We start from the raw sequence: 20698 nt of genomic DNA, 5'->3' as shown, positions 1-20698 counted from the left end.
TACCTGATACAGCCACGTGTAAGCGCTGTACCAGAGTTAGATCCAAACTGCCACGTGGCGGCCATGCCGCAACCAAAGTAGGCCACTCCCTAGTGCACAAAGTAACTAAACGCACAGGAGACATCTTAACCCCCAAATCACAAGTTTTGAATCCCTTTTTAAAATTCTTCACCATACAACCTAAGGGATCCGGAATCGTTGACTGCGACGCACCCATACTTAACAATGGAACGTCGTCGACAACGAATACTATACACACGTACTATTCAACAATCACACCCGTTTCCTCTGGCAACAGCACCACGTGGTACGGTTACCAAGTGAAACGTACACAATAACAATAAACACTCAGGGAATTCCCGTACACACACAGCTGCTACACCAGTCACTATATAATCAATATTATGCCCTTTGGCGTAACTATACAGTCACCCACGCTATAATTCTCTATATACGAATTACCCGTCTATAACACACCCCAGTAACATCGTCTTTTACAAATAGCGGTTACAGTACGGTTAGCATAGGTCAAAGCACAAGTTAAGGTCACAATACAATTATTAGTGGTTATGGTGTTAAACATGCAATTGACGACAATGATTAGTACTTATGTACAATGTCAGTAAATATACAGGGTTATGGTACCGTGCACTATAATACAGCAACACACTATTAACACTCTCGCTAGACGGCTGAGCTCGCGCTATCTAACAAGATATACACTTTACTAAAACAATCGTTAACACATTTACAATTCCCAACTAAACTATTGGCCAGTACCTTGATGGACTACCTAAAACTATATACACCCGTTTTGGTTAGCCACACTGCCCAATCACCACATATATAGCGAGCTAGAGAACCGAATTTACACAGGCGCCTCTTAGTCGCACTATCAAAAGTCTAGTGGGTTCCAAATTTACACGCCTTCCCACTTAGCCCAGATAGGATGAGAACTAGCGAACCGAATTTACACAGGCGCCGCTTAGTCTCCCGGTCCCTCCGACCTAGCGAACGTAATATACACCCTAGAACGCTAGTCGAGACAAGACACCGGTGTCCGGCTAGGGCTATTTACACCAGGACCCCGCCTGACTAACCAAATCAAACGGTCTGACTAAAGAGCGTTCGATCGAGCGGTGCGCCTTCGCTCCTTCCCTCCGACAGAGGGGGCAGATACACAGATTCAAAACCCCTTTGGGCCTACCGCACAATCGGTATACCCCTAGTGGGTCCTGCCGTCTAAAACAGCAGTTGTCTTACCTCCTCGTTCCTGAACCTGAGTTCACACTCATCGACGGGGACACCCCAGCACTTCTTACGTAGAGGCCGATGATCTCCTGGACAACGGCCCAGTGGCGCCGAGACGAAGGGAGGTCCACGCAGAAGTTCAGGGGTGCAGCCGTAGAGAACGTGGGCAAAGATAGACCGTCTCACGCCTCTGCCTCTCAGCTACCGTTGAACGATGAGCTTCCCGGCCAATGCACCAAATGATACCGGAGAAACTGACGGAAGCCAAGCACAGAGAGATGGACACCGGTTTCTTCAGGAAGGAAGAGATTCTTTATTGGATCACCGATCGGGACTCAGAGGGACTAGCGTCACCAAAATACCACAAGTTCTGAGCCCCGGACAATAGTGCAGGCTCCTTATATAGGCATATAACTCCTCCCATATTAAGCTCCACCCGCACATTCTCTTGACCAATCAACACAATAAGAATTAACTTCCTGTTTGACCGCATGGCTTGTCCAGCACAATGGAGGAGGGGAATACTATATCCTGTATTCTTGCACATGCTCCGTACACTACTGATCGTATCTTGCCTCGTGCAACCAACTGATCGATACGTCAGCATATGCACGTACACATGCCACGTGGTAATCTCGGCCTACTAAATTTATTTTTACCGAGATTCCACCACATATGTACTATGTTAAAATAAGAACTGCAGATTGGGACTGGTTACTCTTCTCTTGAGGACTGAGACAAGGCAATAATTTGGATCCCACTATGTCCATGCAGTCTCCGGTCAAGTCCTTGCACACTTTTACTTGTTTGTCCTACCTTTATTTCACATCTTGTACTATATAAATATGCTGTCTTTTATGCAGAAAAACAGTCATCTTGTCCTTCTACTAAGGCTTGTCTAGTGTTTAAATAAAAAATCTATTAGTTCATCCAATGGTTGGCGGATGATTGTGAGATACCACTGAAAACGACCAGGTTGCTAGGAGTAGCTGTGGTAGCCAGGCCCGGACTGGGAAAAAAATTCAGCCCGGGCATTTTTGGTTCACAGCGGCCCACTGAAAAGGGGGCGGGGCCAGATAGGGTGTGTTTTGTCATCCCCAATGACAAGCACGCCCCATCTCAGTGAGCATGTTGGTTCAATGCTCTTCCAGGGCATGAGAAAAGGGCCCTGTATTTTTTCTGCACAGTGCAAGCAAATTTAATACATGCTTGCGTTGTGTTTGCTTGAAACTTGTCTCAGTGGTTTCCATAATTGGGATACTCACTGTATCCCATTTATGGAGACACTATGTGTTTGCTTAAATAGAATCTAGTTTGTGCATGGGGGATCCAGAGTGTGTATGTCAGAAATGTAGTGTGTGTAGGTGGTGCAGCGTCTGTGTGTAGGAGATCTAGTGTGTGTTTGAAGGACTCAGGAGCGTGTATATGAGATCTAGTGAGTGTGTGTGTGCGTGTGTAGAGGATTCAGAGTGTATATAGAGATCTAGTGTGTGTATATCTGTAGAGTTGGGTAGGAATCTAGTGTTTGTCTGGAATTTAATGTGTTTAGGGGTGCAGTATGTGTGTGAGGGGTTCTGTAGTATATATACATATATGTTTGGTGTGTAGTATTGTGTGTGCGTGGTGCAGCGTGTTTGGGGCTGCTTTGTGTGTTTGAGGTGTGCAGTGTGTGTGTGTGCTGTGTGTGTTAGGATGCTGTGTGAGGGTGATGTGTGTGTGTGTGTGTTTTAGGGTGCTGTGTGAAGGTTCTGTGTGTGTGAGTGAGGGTGCTGTGTGTTGGGGCGCTGTGTGTGTTAGGGTGGTGTGTGCATTAGCGTGCTGTGTTAGGGTGCTGTGTGTTAGGGCGCTGTGTGTGTTAGGGTGATGTGTTAGGGCACTGTGTGTGTTAGGGTGATGTGTGTTAGGGTGCTGTATGAGGGTGATGTGTGTTAGGGTGCTGTATGAGGATGATGTGTGTTAGGGTGCTGTGTGTTAGGGTGCTGTATGAGGGTGATGTGTGTTAGGGTGCTGTGTGTTAGGGTGCTGTATGAGGGTGATGTGTGTTAGGGTGCTGTATGAGGGTGATGTGTGTTAAGGTGCTGTATGAGGGTGATGTGTGTTAGGGTGCTATATGAGGGTGCTGTGTGTTAGGGTGCTGTGTGTTAGGGTGCTGTATGAGGGTGATGTGTGTTAGGGTGCTGTATGAGGGTGATGTGTGTTAGGGTGCTGTATGAGGGTGATGTGTGTTAAGGTGCTGTATGAGGGTGATGTGTGTTAGGGTGCTATATGAGGGTGATGTGTGTTAGGGTGCTGTATGAGGGTGATGTGTGTTAGGGTGCTGTATGAGGGTGATGTGTGTTAGGGTGCTGTATGAGGGTGATGTGTGTTAGGGTGCTGTATGAGGGTGATGTGTGTTAGGGTGCTGTATGAGGGTGATGTGTGTTAGGGTGATGTGTGTTAGGGTGCTGTGTGTTAGGGTGCTGTATGAGGGTGATGTGTGTTAGGGTGCTGTATGAGGGTGATGTGTGTTAGGGTGCTGTATGAGGGTGATGTGTGTTAGGGTGCTGTATGAGGGTGATGTGTGTTAGGGTGCTGTATGAGGGTGATGTGTGTTAGGGTGCTGTATGAGGGTGATGTGTGTTAAGGTGCTGTATGAGGGTGATGTGTGTTAGGGTGCTGTATGAGGGTGATGTCTGTTAGGGTGCTGTATGAGGGTGATGTGTGTTAGGGTGCTGTATGAGGGTGATGTGTGTTAGGGTGCTGTATGAGGGTGATGTGTGTTAGGGTGCTGGGGGGAGGCAGGTAAATGCCAATATTGATGTCTTTTTTTTTCAAAGTTTTATTATAAAAATAAATTGATTATACCCCCCCCCTTTCCCCCCCTTCCCTTCTTACCCGTAGCCTGGAAGGGGGGGGGGGGGGCTGCTGACATCCATCCCTGGTGGCCCTTTGGGGCTAGAGTTCACTCTCGCGAGACCCGGCCGGTTGCCATGGCAACGGCCCGGATCTCGCGAGAGAAACCCGGCGGAGCTGCAAGTTAGAGCTCCGCCGGGTCCTTTCTCCAGACTGGCTGACTCCCTCCCTCTCTCCCCGCCGGCGGCCGCATTTGACAGCATGTGGGCCGGTGAGGGAGATCCTTGATCTCCCCACTGGCCCTTCATGGAACACAGCGGGGCCGGCGCTCGGATAGCGCCGGCCCTGCATAGACCAGGTAGATCTCCCTGGCCTCGGCCCGTGGCCATCGCGGCCCACCGGGCATTTGCCCGGTTTGCCCGATGGCCAGTCCGGGCCTGGTGGTAGCTCCTCGAGGTCCTCGGTGGCACTGAGAAAGGAATGAATGCTGTAGCAGAACCACTGCTTAGTCGTGTGTTTTCTACTTGTATTGTGTGTTTCCCCTTGTATTTCGTGTGCTGTACCTTGTTGTCCCTTTCAGGAGCCTCCATACAAACAGAACCCATTCGTCCCCCGAGCTGGGACTACCCTGGTGCCCCATTAGAATGTTACCCTAATTAATTAGAACATTCACACCAGTAACATAACTGCAAAACTGCAAGGGAAGTAATTAATGAGTGCTCCCCTGGGTGGCCGCCATTTCGTATAGACGAACGCCAACCAGGGGGAGCATTCGTATCCCGAAAGGAGACGCTTTCCTTGCCTGGTGTTCGCACAGTAGCCTCATGAACGGAGACTGGTCAGGAAATGTACTGGTGTGGGGGTTCATAAGGTTGGTGGGGACACTTTTGGGGCACTGGCTATTCTGGCGGCTCTCTGTGCCTGGGAGACAAAGATACTAGGTCCCCTTTCAGGAGCGTCCATACGAACAGAACCCATTCGTCCCCCGAGCTGGGACCACCCTGGTGCCCCATTAGAATGTTACCCCAATTAATTAGAACGTTCACACCAGTAACATAACTGCGAAACCGCAAGATGAACGCCAACCAGGGGGAGCATTCGTATCCCAAAAGGAGACGCTTTCCTTGCCTGGTATTCACACAGGAGCCTCATGAATGGAGACCAGTCAGGGGTTCCTAAGATTGGTGGGGACACTTTGGGGGCACTAGCTATTCTGGCGGCTCTCTGTGCCTGGGAGACAAAGAGACTAGGTCCCCTTTCCCACGCCCGGGTTCCCAGGCACAGAGGATCTTGGGATAGAAACCCCCGGTTGTCGGTGTGGATGACCCCTTGCAAGGGGTTATGTATAAAAGCTGTGTGTGGCATAATAAAAGGGTGTTGTACTCCCAGAGCTGTGTCTCGTCCAGTTACTGGGGAGAATGGGTGTCTTTACACTGTACGCAGTTCCAGAGTGGATGAGGGAAGGAATTAGCGGAGGTAACCGGTTGGATTACCCAGGGTCTGCTACAAATGCATTAACAGATTTGGATTTCTTGCACAGCCTACATGTGATTGTCATCTGTTATTCAGTGGCTCGCCACTTATGAACCTGGCTTGACTTTCAATGTGTAACCATCCTAAAATTGCGCTTTTTTTTCAGAGATTATTTCCATCCTTCTTTAGGGTCAAGTTTGGCTGAATTCCTGCTTACACTATCATTTCAGAGATATGCCAGGATGATTTTCTAGGATGCCAAAACATTATTAGGCCAATATTACCTGCAAAAAAAAATATTCACCAATGAGCGTTTTATTCTATTTGTATAGTACATCTAATCTTTGCAAAAGAAACTAAAATATATTTTCTGTCTAGATGTTTTGGATTTTTTTCCCCATAAGATGTTTCAACTTATGGGAAAAGCAGGGTATAGAACACAGAAAACAAAGCTGACCAAAATAACTTTTTGGTGCCATGTTGCTACAGCCAATAGGCCGATGAGTTCAGTATTATTGTTCCTCAGAGCCCTCCATAAACATGGCAGAAAGGACACAGGTTGTATTGTTACATGGTCACTCCAGTCATGTCATTCTTAGCAAATACTAAAGCTCCTTTCTATTGAAGGTGAGTTGTAGAACAGAGTTTAGAGAATGGGGAGTTGGAGAAGCATTGTAAGGTGCACTCTAGTGTAACAGTATAATGTAGATGTGTATGTCTGTGCTATGTGCCATGGTGTGCTGCAGTGCAGCAGTGTGTATTTGAGGCGATATATGATGAAGTAACAGTGTTGCTTTTGCCAGTTCTATACCTGAGGTGAGCTACATCATATTGCATGGTACATTAGTCGGCTGGGATCAGGTATTGAATTACTGACATCCATTTTATCTGTGATTTTTGTATCTGCACAGTGATTTTTTGCTGGGGGTTACTAGCAGTGTCATCTTATTACCTGTTCTGTATATCCTGCTAGGTTATGGTCCATCAGTGCCTGCTGGTGCTTCATGGTAGGGATGAGCAGCTGTTGCCAAGCAATGTACCTGTGTTTTCTAACATGATACAGTGGCCACTGCATTTCCTGAAGAATAAAGCTAATATCCTCATCTAACACAGTAGCAGTCTGTATATATTGGCTTTGTGTAGGTGTGAATAGAAAGTGATTGGTTCCAGTTGTGTTCTAGTCCTGTCCTACATGTTGAGGTGTACTGGTTTTTGGAAGTAATAAGGTGTTTTATGGTGAACTTATGCTGTTACATGTGGATGATTTTAATAGTTATTGGGGTAAGGCTGCTGCCTGCCTTTTAACCCCTTAAGGACCAAACTTCTGGAATAAAAGGGAATCATGACATGTCACACATACCATGTGTCCTTAAGGAGTTAATGAAGTGCTTATACTGTGTGCTGAACATGTAACACTATTGATCTGTTAAGCTGTCTCGATGAGTGAGGATAGAGAGCGTTAATCCTCCCTGGAGAGGGCATGAATATTCAGATTGAACAACAATACGGATGGTGAGACGGTTGTCAAGGGGTGTGTTCCTAAATTATTTGCTCTCATTTCATTGGCCTCTGCATTCTCCTGGGTACCCAGTTCCCATTCATCTCCCTTCTTTCCACAGTGACACTGAGCTCTGTGCAAAGAAGAAGAACGGGGGAGTGACACACAGACACACACACCCTACACCAGAGAGGTGAGCAGAAACACAGCACAGCTTCTATGTACCTGCGTGTGATTGCTGTGTGTGTGCATGGCTTGCATGTGCAGAGCCCATCGTGCATTTCAGTCTTTGTAGAAGTATCTCTGAGCAGCCTGCGATTGTGATTTTGTTTTCTGCAACCATACATCATCATGACGATTGTTTTGTGTCTATTGTTGCATGTCCCTGTCGGTGGCTATTGATGCGTGCATGTGGGGGTTGTCTGCTGGTGCCCCTGGATCTGTGTGTGTGTGTCTGGGAGATTTGATATGGGGGGAAGGGAACATCCATTGAAATGCAAAGTCCCTCTAATCTCATTCAATCTGAATAGGGTGTTCTGGACTGGATTTTGTGAGACCCTGTGTTGACAGCTATTTATATATACAGCTTCTGTGCCTGTTTATGTGTTAAGATATGTGTTTATTTTTGTTTAAATGTTTCAATTTATATATTGAAATATATTGTAAATTGATATAGATAGAAATCTGCATATGTGTTTTTGTAAGGTATGTACAGATTATACATATGCATCTTCATGTTTATATCCTTGTGGGAGATTCTATCTCAACGTGTATGAATAAATCTGTGTGTGGGAGGTGTAGGCAGCATCTGGCTTTTCTGTATAATTAATGCCTCTAGGACTAGACAGTCCAAAACACAGCTCCCTGGACTGTAGGGTTTGAAAAGGATTCAGGGTTTTAGGTGAGAGATACACAATTCACAGGACTATAAAGCAAGAAGATCTAACCTAAAAAGGCTGAGGCCAATGATAAGGGTCAGTGTTTAGAATATGACATAGATACCCAACCGACTAGCCTACACCTAGACTTGAGCAAAGTGGGCACTCAGTTCTGACCAGGATAATTGTACATTTTGTGACCAACAAGAGTATATGTGATCTGTAACCTTTCTTGGCTACAGGGAAGGACAAAATGGATAAGTCTCCCGACGGTCAAGCCAAGGGGGAGACATCAAAGAAACCTTTATCTTCCAGAGGGGTGAAAAATGGATCCCCTTATCAATCTCCTAAAGGAGCTACAAATACCTCTCGACCTACAACCTTACGGGCCGCAGGTGAGTGGTACACTCCATCATTATTATGATGCTTCCTACAATCACCTATGATCAGCTAATGATAAAGTAATAGCATATTGTAGTAATGAAGCCCAAACTATTTACATGAATTGTCTCTGTTCTCCGGGTTCTTATTGCCATGTAATGTATTATAATAGTAGCCCGCTTTTGAGTGCTTTTATTAACCCTGCAACAGCTTATTACAGGAACCTTACTGCCTTATTACCACAGTATCTTTACAATATTGTAGCCCAACGTCTGACTAAACTTATTGCACCTGTGATAGTTTATTAGGGTAACCGAGCTCCTATGTGCCTGATAAGTCTATAAAACCATTTTATATATTGCTATGTACTCCTAGGAGCATCACCAAGACCTGCGGCTACTAAATCCACAGGGTTAAAAGATACATTGTCAACAAAATCCAGCACTGGCAGGTAAGAAATAATAATACGGTTATTATTATTATTATAACAATGTTATCAACTAATACTTAACTAGAATATCCTGAATTGCATTAAGCTAGTGCAAAATATTTCATTGCACGCTTGTGGTATTGAATACTGATTGGTTTATGGTTTGTAATCATGATTGGCTGATGAGTTGCACAGCAACAGAATCAAGCTATTGGTGTGTCTGCTCACTATTGGTCTGTGTGATGTTGAGTTTAAAACCTCTGTACAGGGTCGGATTTACTTATGAGGTGCCTGTAGGCACAGAACTCTGAGGCGCTCCCCCTCAAAATACATTTATAAATTGGACATTGCAGGCATAGCATTCTCACTCAAGCAACAGACTCTGACTCCCCTAAACATACAAAATTCAACCACCACATACAACACACATACAGACACACTCAGCTACCTCCCATACAGCTTCCACCACAGACAACACTTAGCCACTACACTCATTTGAACACACACAACATTCACACAAATCTGGCACCCTGTTTAGGGCCCAGGGCCACCTTAATCCGGCTCTGCCTAATGGGAAATCTGGTCCTGTGTGTACATTTACCATCCATCTATTTGGAAATCAGATTTAAACCAGGACGTTCTTAGATGATCTTTTTTGGCCTCACCTGCCACAAATTTTGTTAACATATTTTTTTTTTTAAAAAGCTCAAGGTCTTTGTCAAGCTTTTTTTTTTTTCAACGTCATTGTATGGCACATGCACAAGAAAACAGAGCACTTTCCTCTAGAAAATATCTGGCATCACTAGGATCTTCAACAGCATTATTCTCATAGACTTTTCTTTAAAATCTTTTGAACTTCATGCAAGGAGACGTTAACTTATGAGGATTAACTGATTAATGAACTGACTGATTTGTACTGATATTGCCCTCCTTTTCCTGAAAGTCAAAAGTATAAGGTAAAGCAGTTTGTACTTTGAATTGCATATTTTTTAATTTACATATTACAAACCTGTTTTCCTGGCAGTGTAGAATCCTGGAGTGCCCCCTCCCCTCCCACCCCCCATCCCATGTAGCTGAAGGGGTTAAAATCCTTTCTGACACTTGTCCCTCTGCGCTAGGTCAGGCTCCGCCCACAATCCTCCCCCACCGACGTCCGCCGGCGGGGGAGACCTAATGTGTATGTGCAGCAATGACCGTATGCACGCATTACACCTCCCTATAGGAAAGCATTATTCAATGCTTTCCTATAGGGATTCCGGTGACGCTGGAGGTCTTCAGGCATAGGGTGAGAACGCCCAGCGTTGTTTAGACGACCAAAAGTCATCAAAGAGGTCGAAAGTCCCTCTAGTGGCTGTCTGGTAGACAGCCACTAGAGGAGGACTTAACCCTGCAAGGTAATTAAACGCACACTACAATCTATATCCATCCCACATTCCTACGATACAACACCAATTTCCCTTCCAAACACATACTTACATACATACATATAGCCCATATCCCTCAACAACCTACAGCTCCTGTCCAAAACAAACATAATCTTATAGCCCCCCCCATCCCCTAAAGAGTGTATTCCCCAACATACACTACAGCGTCTATGTGACAAACGCTCCTTCCCACGTACATTTGCCACAGACTACTGGAGGAGTGTTGAAGCCGGCCTTCTGCCCACTGACTATGGTCCAGGTCTGGGACACTGGGAGTTATTATAGATGTAGCAAACCACGGGTAACTCGACTGGTTACCTCCGCTATTGCCTTCCTTCAGCCACTGTGGAACTATAAGCACAAAGTAAATAGCCCTTCTCCCAGTAACCAGACGAAACATAGTCCTGGGAGTCAACTCAACTGAACTGTTTAATGGGACATGGTACAGTCAATTTATCCAAAACTTTCACCAATGGGAATATAGAACAGGTCATAGAGAAAGAACTACAAAGCAACAAAGTGATTCCTTACTCTAGTTATCACCTCCCCCTGTGCCAACACACCATGACAACAAAAGGTTATCTTGGTTCGACCCCCTGATCCTTCAGAGCAATCTCTGGTTACATCAACACAGCCCTTTGCTGTAGTGGATAGACTTGCTGGCTCCCACAGCAGGTGGTCACTCACAGTGCAGCATTTAACGTGATTAACACACAGAATACATTTCACACCTAAATATACTTTATAGTTTATAGAGCTGCTGCTCCCTCCCCCCCCCCCCCCCCCGCCCCCACATTCACCATCCAGACATACCCTATACAGCAACCAACCATAATGGTTTACTGCAACCACTATGACCACTTCAGTGATTTGAAGAGGCTGTCAAATTAATAATAACTGTCGCATTACCTCCTTGCTGCGCCGTGCACTGTGTGTTCCCAACACTTCCATTTTCAGCCTCCGGCGCTTCATGCTCGTTGTGACGCCTTGTTCTAACATTGCTGAAACGCTTACACGCTGCCTCTTTGTATATTTACAGTTACAGGGCACCTTACGATGTGTTGTTGTCATATGACATCACACATACCTGTTCCTCGTTCCTTGCCCTGTCCTGGATTCCGTGTAACTGAGAGTGCATTATATTGTTGTACTTATTCTGTTTTCTGTCCTTGGCTTGTATGACCATTCTTACTTTCTGTAACCCTGTCCTTGGCTTGTATCTCAATTCTGTGTACCTCTGTTATCCCTGACCTCTGCTTGTTAACATTATTCTGTGCCTATTTGTAGACACTGACTTATTTCTCAGTGCTTGCCCAGCCACTCTAAGGACCGGTACGCATACCTACCTTGTTTCAACCTAGATCTGTGTATTAGGGTCAGTCCTGGCAATATTCACTTTTGTGACTTGTTTTACGTGATTTAGACCACCTGGAGAAATCTTTTGCAAAAAATAATATCTGTCATCAGTGCACTGGCAACTTGCGTAATGATCTTCTCCAGCATGCCTGCAAGGGGAAGCCTTGCTCTCCTCTCCCTCTATTGCTGAAATGGTCCAATCAAATGCTTCACTATGAAAAGCATTTACTTGGCCAACGGAAGGGCAGTTATATTGTTGAATGAAGGAGTGGAGAGCAGTGCCATCTGCTTCACCCGGTGCTGAATTTCAGGAAAGTTTAGCTTCTTTTCTTTAGGATTTAAGAGGGGGGTAAGCAGCTTACGAATGCCCAACAGAGCATTGCAAGTTAAAATAAAAAAATACATACAGTTCTGCAGAGACCATAAAGTGGCTTATTTTTCTTTACCACCTCTTTTCCATTAGGTAGGACAAACCCAGTCTGGGACCACTCCCCGTCTTTAAATCCAGTCATGCTTTTTTCATTTGGTGTTACACTTAAAGGGACACTCCACTGCCCAAATACAAAATAAAGAAAAATCACTGTTTAGTAGATATACCACAAATGAAAACGTGCATGCATTTTAGTATGTAATTTTTCATTTGAATTATATGTAAAAACAGCTCTAAAAACTGCTGATCTCTTGTCTGCTGCCTTTGCTTGACACACACTGGTCTTGTCAGTTCAAAAGAGGATACAAGGGTTGTTTTAGACATAGTTTTGACCCCTAGTTAAAACCAGTGCTGTTGGTTCTTAGTCATAGCAGGTCATGAAATTTAGAATCTGAATCCTAAGCCCCCTAAACCTGCAATGTAAGGGGGGTGTGGGGGACACTGCCGCTTCCTGCCTTACACTACAGCTATTGCTACAGTTATATATGCTGTGCTGTAATGACACTATCTGTCTGCACAGAGCTTTAATCAAGCGGGACAGAATGTCTATGCTTGAATGGCTGACCGAGCATTCATTGTAGTTCATACCAGAATGCTTTCCTCTTGGAACAGAGCAGAGAAAATGCCAGGTGAGAAACATGCAAAACTGCCAGTCCAGACACTGGGAATGTAATACATTATTTGCACAATATCCGCTTGTATATTTGCTTGACAGTCAGCCAGTATATTGCATGGGTAAATGTTTTAACATGTTATGCATGCTGGGCTGGAAGTGTACTTAAACAGGGGGATAGTGTGAGTACTAAAAGTGGGGGCTGGAATAGGAACTGTAAGGCTGGGGAGGATACTAGGAGGATGATAATGGTACTAGTGAACAGTGCCGGGGAGGATGATAATGGTACTAGTGAACAGTGCTGGGGAGGATACTAGGAGGATGATAATGGTACTAGTGAACAGTGCTGGGGAGGATGATAATGGTACTAGTGAACAGTGCTGGGGAGGATACTAGGAGGATGATAATGGTACTAGTGAACAGTGCCGGGGAGGATACTAGGAGGATGATAATGGTACTAGTGAACAGTGCCGGGGAGGATGATAATGGTACTAGTGAACAGTGCTGGGGAGGATGATAATGGTACTAGTGAACAGTGCTGGGGAGGATACTAGGAGGATGATAATGGTACTAGTGAACAGTGCTGGGGAGGATACTAGGAGGATGATAATGGTACTAGTGAACAGTGCTGGGGAGGATACTAGGAGGATGATAATGGTACTAGTGAACAGTGCTGGGGAGGATACTAGGATTATGATAATGGTACTAGTGAACAGTGCCGGGGAGGATACTAGGATTATGATAATGGTACTAGTGAACAGTGCTGGGGAGGATACTATGAGGATGATAATGGTACTAGTGAACGGTGCTAGGAAGGATAATAGGATTATGATAATGGTACTAGTGAACGGTCCTGGGGAGGATGATAATGGTACTAGTGAACAGTGCTGGGGAGGATACTAGGAGGATGATAATGGTACTAGTGAACAGTGCTGGGGAGGATACTAGGAGGATGATAATGGTACTAGTGAACAGTGCTGGGGAGGATACTAGGATTATGATAATGGTACTAGTGAACAGTGCCGGGGAGGATACTAGGATTATGATAATGGTACTAGTGAACGGTGCTGGGGAGGATACTATGAGGATGATAATGGTACTAGTGAACGGTGCTGGGGAGGACATTTGGAGGATGATAATGGTACTAGTGAACGGTGCTGGGAAGGATACTAGGATTATGATAATGGTACTAGTGAACAGTGCTGTGGAGGATATTTGGAGGATTATAATGGTACTAGTGAACGGTGCTTGGGGAGGATACTAGTACCATTGGTTGTGTTACATTATTTTGGTATAAATCCTAAAAAATCTGGATATACTGTAACTATTGCAATTCTAAGACATTTGATCAAATCCAACCCACAGCAACAAAGAGCATAAATTGAAATAACTTTTGCATGTTCAGTGCATTCTGATTTGATTCTCCCACTTGTAACAGACCAACTAGTCACCCAGGACTGGTACTTGTCTCCCAAATGCTACCTTGCTCCAAAAATACTATAATCACCACTATTTACAGTGAGGGGGAAAAAAAGTATTTGATCCCCTGCTGATTTTGAAAGTTTGCCCACTGACAAAGAAATGATCAGTCTATAATTTTAATGGTAGGTGCATTTTAAGAGTGAGAGACAGAATAACAAAAAAGAAAATCCAGACAAACGCATGTCAAAAAAAGTTACAAGTTGATTTGCATGTCAATGAGTGAAATAAGTATTTGATCCCCAGCAAGATTTCTGGCTCCCAGGTGTTTTTTATACAGGTAACGAGCTGAGATTAGGAGCACTGTCTTAAAGGGAGTGCTCCTAATCTCAGCTCTTTACCTGTATAAAAGACACCTGTTCACAGAAGGAATCAAGCAATCAGATTCCAAACTCTCCACCCTGGCCAAGATCAAAGTTCTTTAGTTGTCCAAGGATGTCAGGGACAAAATTGAAGACCTACACAATACACATACTTGGTGAGAAGGTGACAACAGTTGGTGCGATTATTTGCAAATGGAAGAAATACAAAATAATTGTCAGTCTTCCTCGGTCTGCTCCATTCTCCATGCAAGGTCTCACCTCGTGGAGTTTCAATGATCATGAGAACGGTGAGGAATCAGCCCAGAACTACACGGGAGGATCCTGTTAATGATCTCAAGGCAGCTGGGACCATAGTCAACAAGAAAACAATTGGTAACACACTACGCCGTGAAGGACTGAAATCCTACAGCGCTCGCAAGGTCCCCCTGCTCAAGAAAGCACATGTACAGGCCTGTCTGAAGTTTGCCAATGAACATCTGACTGATTCAGAGGAGAACTGGGTGAAAGTGTGGTGGTCAGATGAGACCAAAATGTAGCTCTTTGGCATCAACTCAACAACCGTGTTTGGAGGACTGCTGCCTATGACCCCAAGAACACCATCCTCACCGTCAAACATGGGAGTTTTTCTGCTAAGGGGACAGGGCAACTGCACTGCATCAAAAGGACTATGGACGAGGCCATGTATCCTCAAATCTTGGGTGAGAACCTCCTTCCCTCAGCCAGGGCATTGAAAATGGGTCGTAGATGGGTATTTCAGCATGACAATGATCCAAAACATTGTTCCCCGCCACACTGTAACCCATTCTCTCTATGCCCCCGTCCCCTCACTGTAACCCCCAAGGCAACAAAGGAGTGGCTCAAGAAGAAGCGCATTGAGGTCCTGGAGTGCCCTAGCCAGTCTTCAGACTGTAATCCCATAGAAAATCTGTGGAGGGAGTTGAAAGTTTGAGTTGCCAAACGTCAGCCACGAAACCTTAATGACTTGGAGAGAATCTGCAAAGAGGAGTGGGACAAAATCCCGCCTGAGGCATGTGCAAACCTGGTGGCCAACTACAAGAAACGTCTGACCTCTGTAAATGCCAACAAGGGTTTTGTCACCAAGTACTAATTTGAAGGGGTCAAATACTTATTTCACTCATTGACATGCAAATCAATTTATAACTTTTTTGACATGCGTTTTTCTGATTTTTTTTTGTTTGTTATTCTCTCACTGTTGAAATACACCTACCATTAAAATTATAGACTGATAACTTCTTTGTCAGTGGACAAACATTCAAAATCAGCAGGGGATCAAATACATTTTTCCCTCCCTGTACTCCTCCATACCATGCCTCCCAGCCCAGCGCTTCTTTTCTGTGACCCAGGAGTCCTCATAGGCCAGCAAGAAACCCGCTGAGGGACAGTGTGCCTGACTGGGAGCAACCCTCAAACTCTCTGATCAGATTGTGGAGTTGCCATGATACGGTAAAACCTTGACAAGGGCGCTCTTGGTCCCAGAATAACCTATTATGGTGCTTTTTGGAGGGGTGATAGAGGTGGTTGCGAGATGATGAACAACACCAAGGACTTGAGATGATTGCGAGATGATGAACGACACCAAGCTCCATGTACTGACCGAAACAGCAATGTGGAACTCTGCATTGGATCAGAGGATTGTCATGGCATGCTGAAAACTTCACCTTCCATCTAACTTGGGCTAGACACCTCCGATCTGAGCATTTTTTGGACAGAGTGGGCGCTCAGAAGAGAGCTTCTCAGGGATGGCCCTATTGTGGGCATGTTGGCAAAGCCCCAGGTATAAAAGTGTGACCATTGTTCCAATAAATCAGTTCTTCACCCTTCACTGAGTCTCAGCTAGTGTTTAGGCGAGACAGCGATACTACAACGGCATAGGGCTATAACCACTCTGATATACACTGCCTGGCCCCCCAAAAAGTCACTACCATAAAAAAAAGGTCACACACTTTATTATTTTGTTGGACCGCCTTTAGCTTTTATTATGGCACGCATTCGCTGTGGCATTGTTTCGAAAAAGCTTCTGCAATGTCACAAGATTTATTTCCGTCCAGTGTTGCATTAATTTTTCACAAAAAAACAATTTTTTTGATGATGGGAGAGTTGGACCACTGAGCAAAGTCTTCTCCAGCACATCCCAAAGATTCTCAATGGGGTTAAGGTCTGGATTTCCTATTGTACAGAGTTGTGAAATATGTTGGCACTATATAAATAATTGTAATTCTGGCTTTTGGTGTGTTACATTAAATATGCGATACTAATGAAAATGTTTCCTTAAACAAGTTATATCTATATCTATATATATATATATCTGTATATATCTATATATCTATATATATATCTATATATATATCTATATATATATCTATATATATATATATATATCTATCTCTATATATATCCCAATTAAAAGTTATACATCTACAACACGAAGTGTGGCAAGCCTTGGATGTGTAAGATGCCTAGGCTGTGTGACCTGTGGACATCTTATAGCATGCAAAAGTTTTAATCACCCCAATACAGGTCAGGTGTATAAAATACAACATAGGATTGGTTGCCGGACAGATCATGTGATCTATAAACTATCATGTCCCTGTGGTTTAAATTATGTCGGGAAGACGGAAACCGCTTTGTGTGAAAGAATAAGGGGGCACAGGTCTAGCATCAGATTGGCCTATAGGGACAACAAATCTGATAAACCGGTTGCCAGACATTTCTTGGAAAAAAATCATCCATTATCTTCTTTAAAGTGCATCGCGATCGACCATCTTCCAATCTCAAGACGAGGAGGCAACAGACAGGAACAACTATTACAGAAAGAGACATGGTGGATTCAGAAATTGGGGACTATGGCTCCAAATGGCCTTAACGAGAAACTTTCCTACATCCCCTTCTTGTGATAGATTACTTGCCAATGAGGCCAAAATAGTGGCACGATATGGAAAGTAACGGGGTACATAAAGAAATAGTGGGGGTCACTAGAACACTGGGGTCACTATATGACATAATAAACGTTAAATAACTAGGCTACCGATAAAAGGATAATATTTTTTTAAACTTAATTTTTTTGGATCATTTCCCAAGAAAATATTTTAATTTTAAATTTCTTTATATGGTTTATATCAAACTCATCTCTCTGTGGGCTCTGGTTAATATAGGGGAGAGATTGGGATTCTCACCTACTCGTGCTCCCCAAAGAATGGGCAAAGGGCATATAGAGAAGGCAGTTGAGGAGAATCTATCTATAACAAGTCTCCCCTTTATATATAAGGTAGGCATCCCGGATGTATAGATTTAGCTTACACATAGGAGTAATCAGCAATGCTATATTAGGACATAATGAATAGTCAGTTCTGCACACTGTTTAACACTTTTTAAGAGTACACAGTAGCACTTCACTTGAGGATGCATTAACACCTTCCACAGTTTAATATATTGACTGCATCACATTAGATTATAAAGTATAACACATGTAGATGGATATAGTAAGTATCTAATGTCACACACTACATCACATTCTATAGTGACTCCCTTATTAGTGGGAGTAGATCACCTTCCTTTGATTAGATTAATTGTTGAGAATATCTGATTATATTTCACAATACTTGAGTTTCAATAAGGACAAAGTGATTCTTTTACATTGCAAGAATTTATCACACTGTATGACTATTAATAGTCTATCACATATTTTTCGTTTTGTAACTATTAATTACTTGTTCTATTTATATTGCTTTTCTTTATATGGAGGTAGCAGCTTCCCGTGATGTTTTTTATCTGATTCTGTTTAAATCCTACCGCCGAGCGAAGGGCTGATGCAGATATGAATCCGGAAGTAAACGCGCATGCGCCCGACGTCTCCATAGCAATGGAGGACGCGGGGAACCAGGAAGTAAGCTGAGCGCGCGGTTAGAAACACGGAAGCATCCTGCACCCGCCCAGACGCTCGACGGATAGGTTGATTGATCTCTAACACATCTGAACCGTGAGTTTACATGATTGCTAGTCTTATTTAAACCAGATTGTTTGTATGTGTATCTGTATTCTGTCCTGATGAAAGTTCCCCAGTGGAACTGAAACGTCGACCTCTGGAATAAAGACCAAATTTCTTTTTTTCGTATAAATCCTGGGAGTGCTGATTTTTTCTTACGGATATCAATTAGTGCAATCGAGCACCGGGTCTACAAACAAATGTGAGTTGGAGTGCAAGGTTTTTTCCTTTTTTTTTATATATATATATATATATATATATATATATATATATATATATATATATATATATATATATATATATATTATATTTATTTTAATTTTATTTGAAGCACATTATATTATTTAAATTTGTATCTGTATTACAGAACGGTTACCTCTTCACCGAAGAAATCGAGTGCTTCAGATGGGGGTAAGCCATTCAGTTCGACATGGAAATGGAATAGGGCAGGGTTTCCCAAAGTGTGTGACAGATGCCTCCAGGGCCGCCGGAAACCTAACAGACAGGTAGGCAGACTCGACACCAGGAGGGGGCCTGGCGGCTTGCCCTGTGTGCCGCCGGGCTCCCTCCAATCAGTCTGCCCAGCACCTCCTGTCTGCAGCTCCGCCGGGTGCAAAGCTGCAGACCATGTGATAGAAATCTCGCGAGCACCCAGAGCATTACCATGGCAGCACTCTGGGAGCTCGCAAAACTTCTATCACACGGCCTGCAACTCTGCACCCAGCGGAGATGCAGACTGGAGCGTTAACCCACGGACCACCAGGGAGGAAACTGGACCACCAGGGAATTTAATAAAGGTAGGACACAGTCAATCCCCCTTCTAACCCTGCCCCCCTCCTCACACTGTAACCCATTCGCTCCCTGCCCCCCCCACACTGTAACCCATTCTCTTCCTGTCCCCCTCCTCACACTGTAACCCCTTCTCTTCCTGCTCCCCCCACACTGTAACCCCTACTCTTCTTGCTCCCCCTTCTCTCCCTGCCCCCCCCACACTGTAACCCATTCTCTTCCTGTCCCCCTCATCACACTGTAACCCCTTCTCTTCCTGCTCCCCCCACACTGTAACCCCTACTCTTCTTGCTCCCCCTTCTCTTCCTGCTCCCCCCAACACTGTAACCCCTTCTCTCCCTGCACCCCTCCCCACACTGTAACCCCTTCTCTTCTTGCTCCCCACAACACTGTAACCCCATCTCTCCCTGCCCCCCTCCCCACACTGTAACCCCTTCTCTCCCTGCCCCCCACACTGTAACCCCTTCTCTCCCTGCCCCCCACACTGTATCCTCTTCTCTTCCTGACCCCCCCACACTGTATCCTCTTCTCTCCCTGACCCCCCCACACTGTATCCTCTTCTCTCCCTGACCCCCCCACACTGTATCCTCTTCTCTCCCTGCCCCCTCCCCACACTGTAACCCCTTCTCTCCCTACCCCCCACACTGTAACCCCTTCTCTCCCTACCCCCCACACTGTAACCCCTTCTCTCCCTACCCCCCCCACTGTAACCCCTTCTCTTCCTGCCCCCCCACACTGTAAATCCTTCTCTCCCTATCCCCTCCCCACACTGTGACCCCTTCTCTCCCTATCCCCTCCCCACACTGTGACCCCTTCTCTCCGTGCCCCCCCCACTGTATCCATTTCTCACCCTGCACACAAATGCACGCCTGCATTCAAACACCAACATTCACACACATACTCCATACTAAAAAAAGTTGATTACATTCAAACACACATACATAAGTTGTATGCCTATAAAACAGATTACCATGATGTGCCAAGTTTCTGCCTCTAAAACTGCTGTGATACCCCAAATTATGCCTCTAAAACTGCCATGATATGGCACTTTTATGCATCAAAACGGATTGCCATGGTGTGCCAATTGTATGCCTCTGAAGTGGATTGCCATGGTGTTCATTTTTAAAAAATATGCATTAAAAGCAAGTGGGTCTCAAAAAATTAGTTTTCAAAAGTGGGTCTCGGCCCATAAGCGTTTGGGAAGCCCTGGACAAGTGTATAAATGACGTGTTCTTTAATCAGTATATCCACCTCACCATGATATTATTAGCTTTACAAATACGCTGGTCTGTTATGCTATTAAAAGTAAAATAATGTTTCATGCCTTACTCTGAACTGGATCATAGGCCTGCCTGTGGAAACCTTGGTTTACTGCCTTCTCTTTGCTTACACAGTAGGTTGCTGGTAGAGTGAATGCTTTCTGTCAGCTTTAGCAAGCAATTACAGAGATGTGAACACGTTCAGAGACTTCAGATTTTTCACCCCTGTTAATCTTGTCAGTAAGTGTGCAGGGATACAGTGTGATTTACAGGTAGGAG

General features: G+C 44.6%; 1 protein-coding gene across 4 annotated transcripts in view; it reads left to right on the top strand.

Moving 5' to 3' along the window:
• Positions 1 to 20698, top strand: part of PRR36 (proline rich 36) — a 72369-nt gene that overhangs the window by 29518 nt on the left and 22153 nt on the right. For 2 of the 4 annotated variants that reach the window (XM_063449236.1, XM_063449233.1), the window contains exons 2-4: positions 8175 to 8327; positions 8689 to 8764; positions 18739 to 18782. In XM_063449236.1, the coding sequence (XP_063305306.1) occupies positions 8175 to 8327; positions 8689 to 8764; positions 18739 to 18782 (273 nt within the window). Of the gene's footprint in view, positions 1 to 6776; positions 7248 to 7772; positions 7956 to 8174; positions 8328 to 8688; positions 8765 to 18738; positions 18783 to 20698 lie in introns of those variants that run through there. The other 2 variants (XM_063449234.1, XM_063449235.1) reach the window with 2 other exon arrangements.

Source organism: Pelobates fuscus, chromosome 3, assembly GCF_036172605.1.
Source record: "Pelobates fuscus isolate aPelFus1 chromosome 3, aPelFus1.pri, whole genome shotgun sequence".
Taxonomy (NCBI): domain Eukaryota; kingdom Metazoa; phylum Chordata; class Amphibia; order Anura; family Pelobatidae; genus Pelobates; species Pelobates fuscus.
Note: the sequence above shows the minus strand (reverse complement) of the source record. Positions and strands in the feature narration are given on the sequence as shown.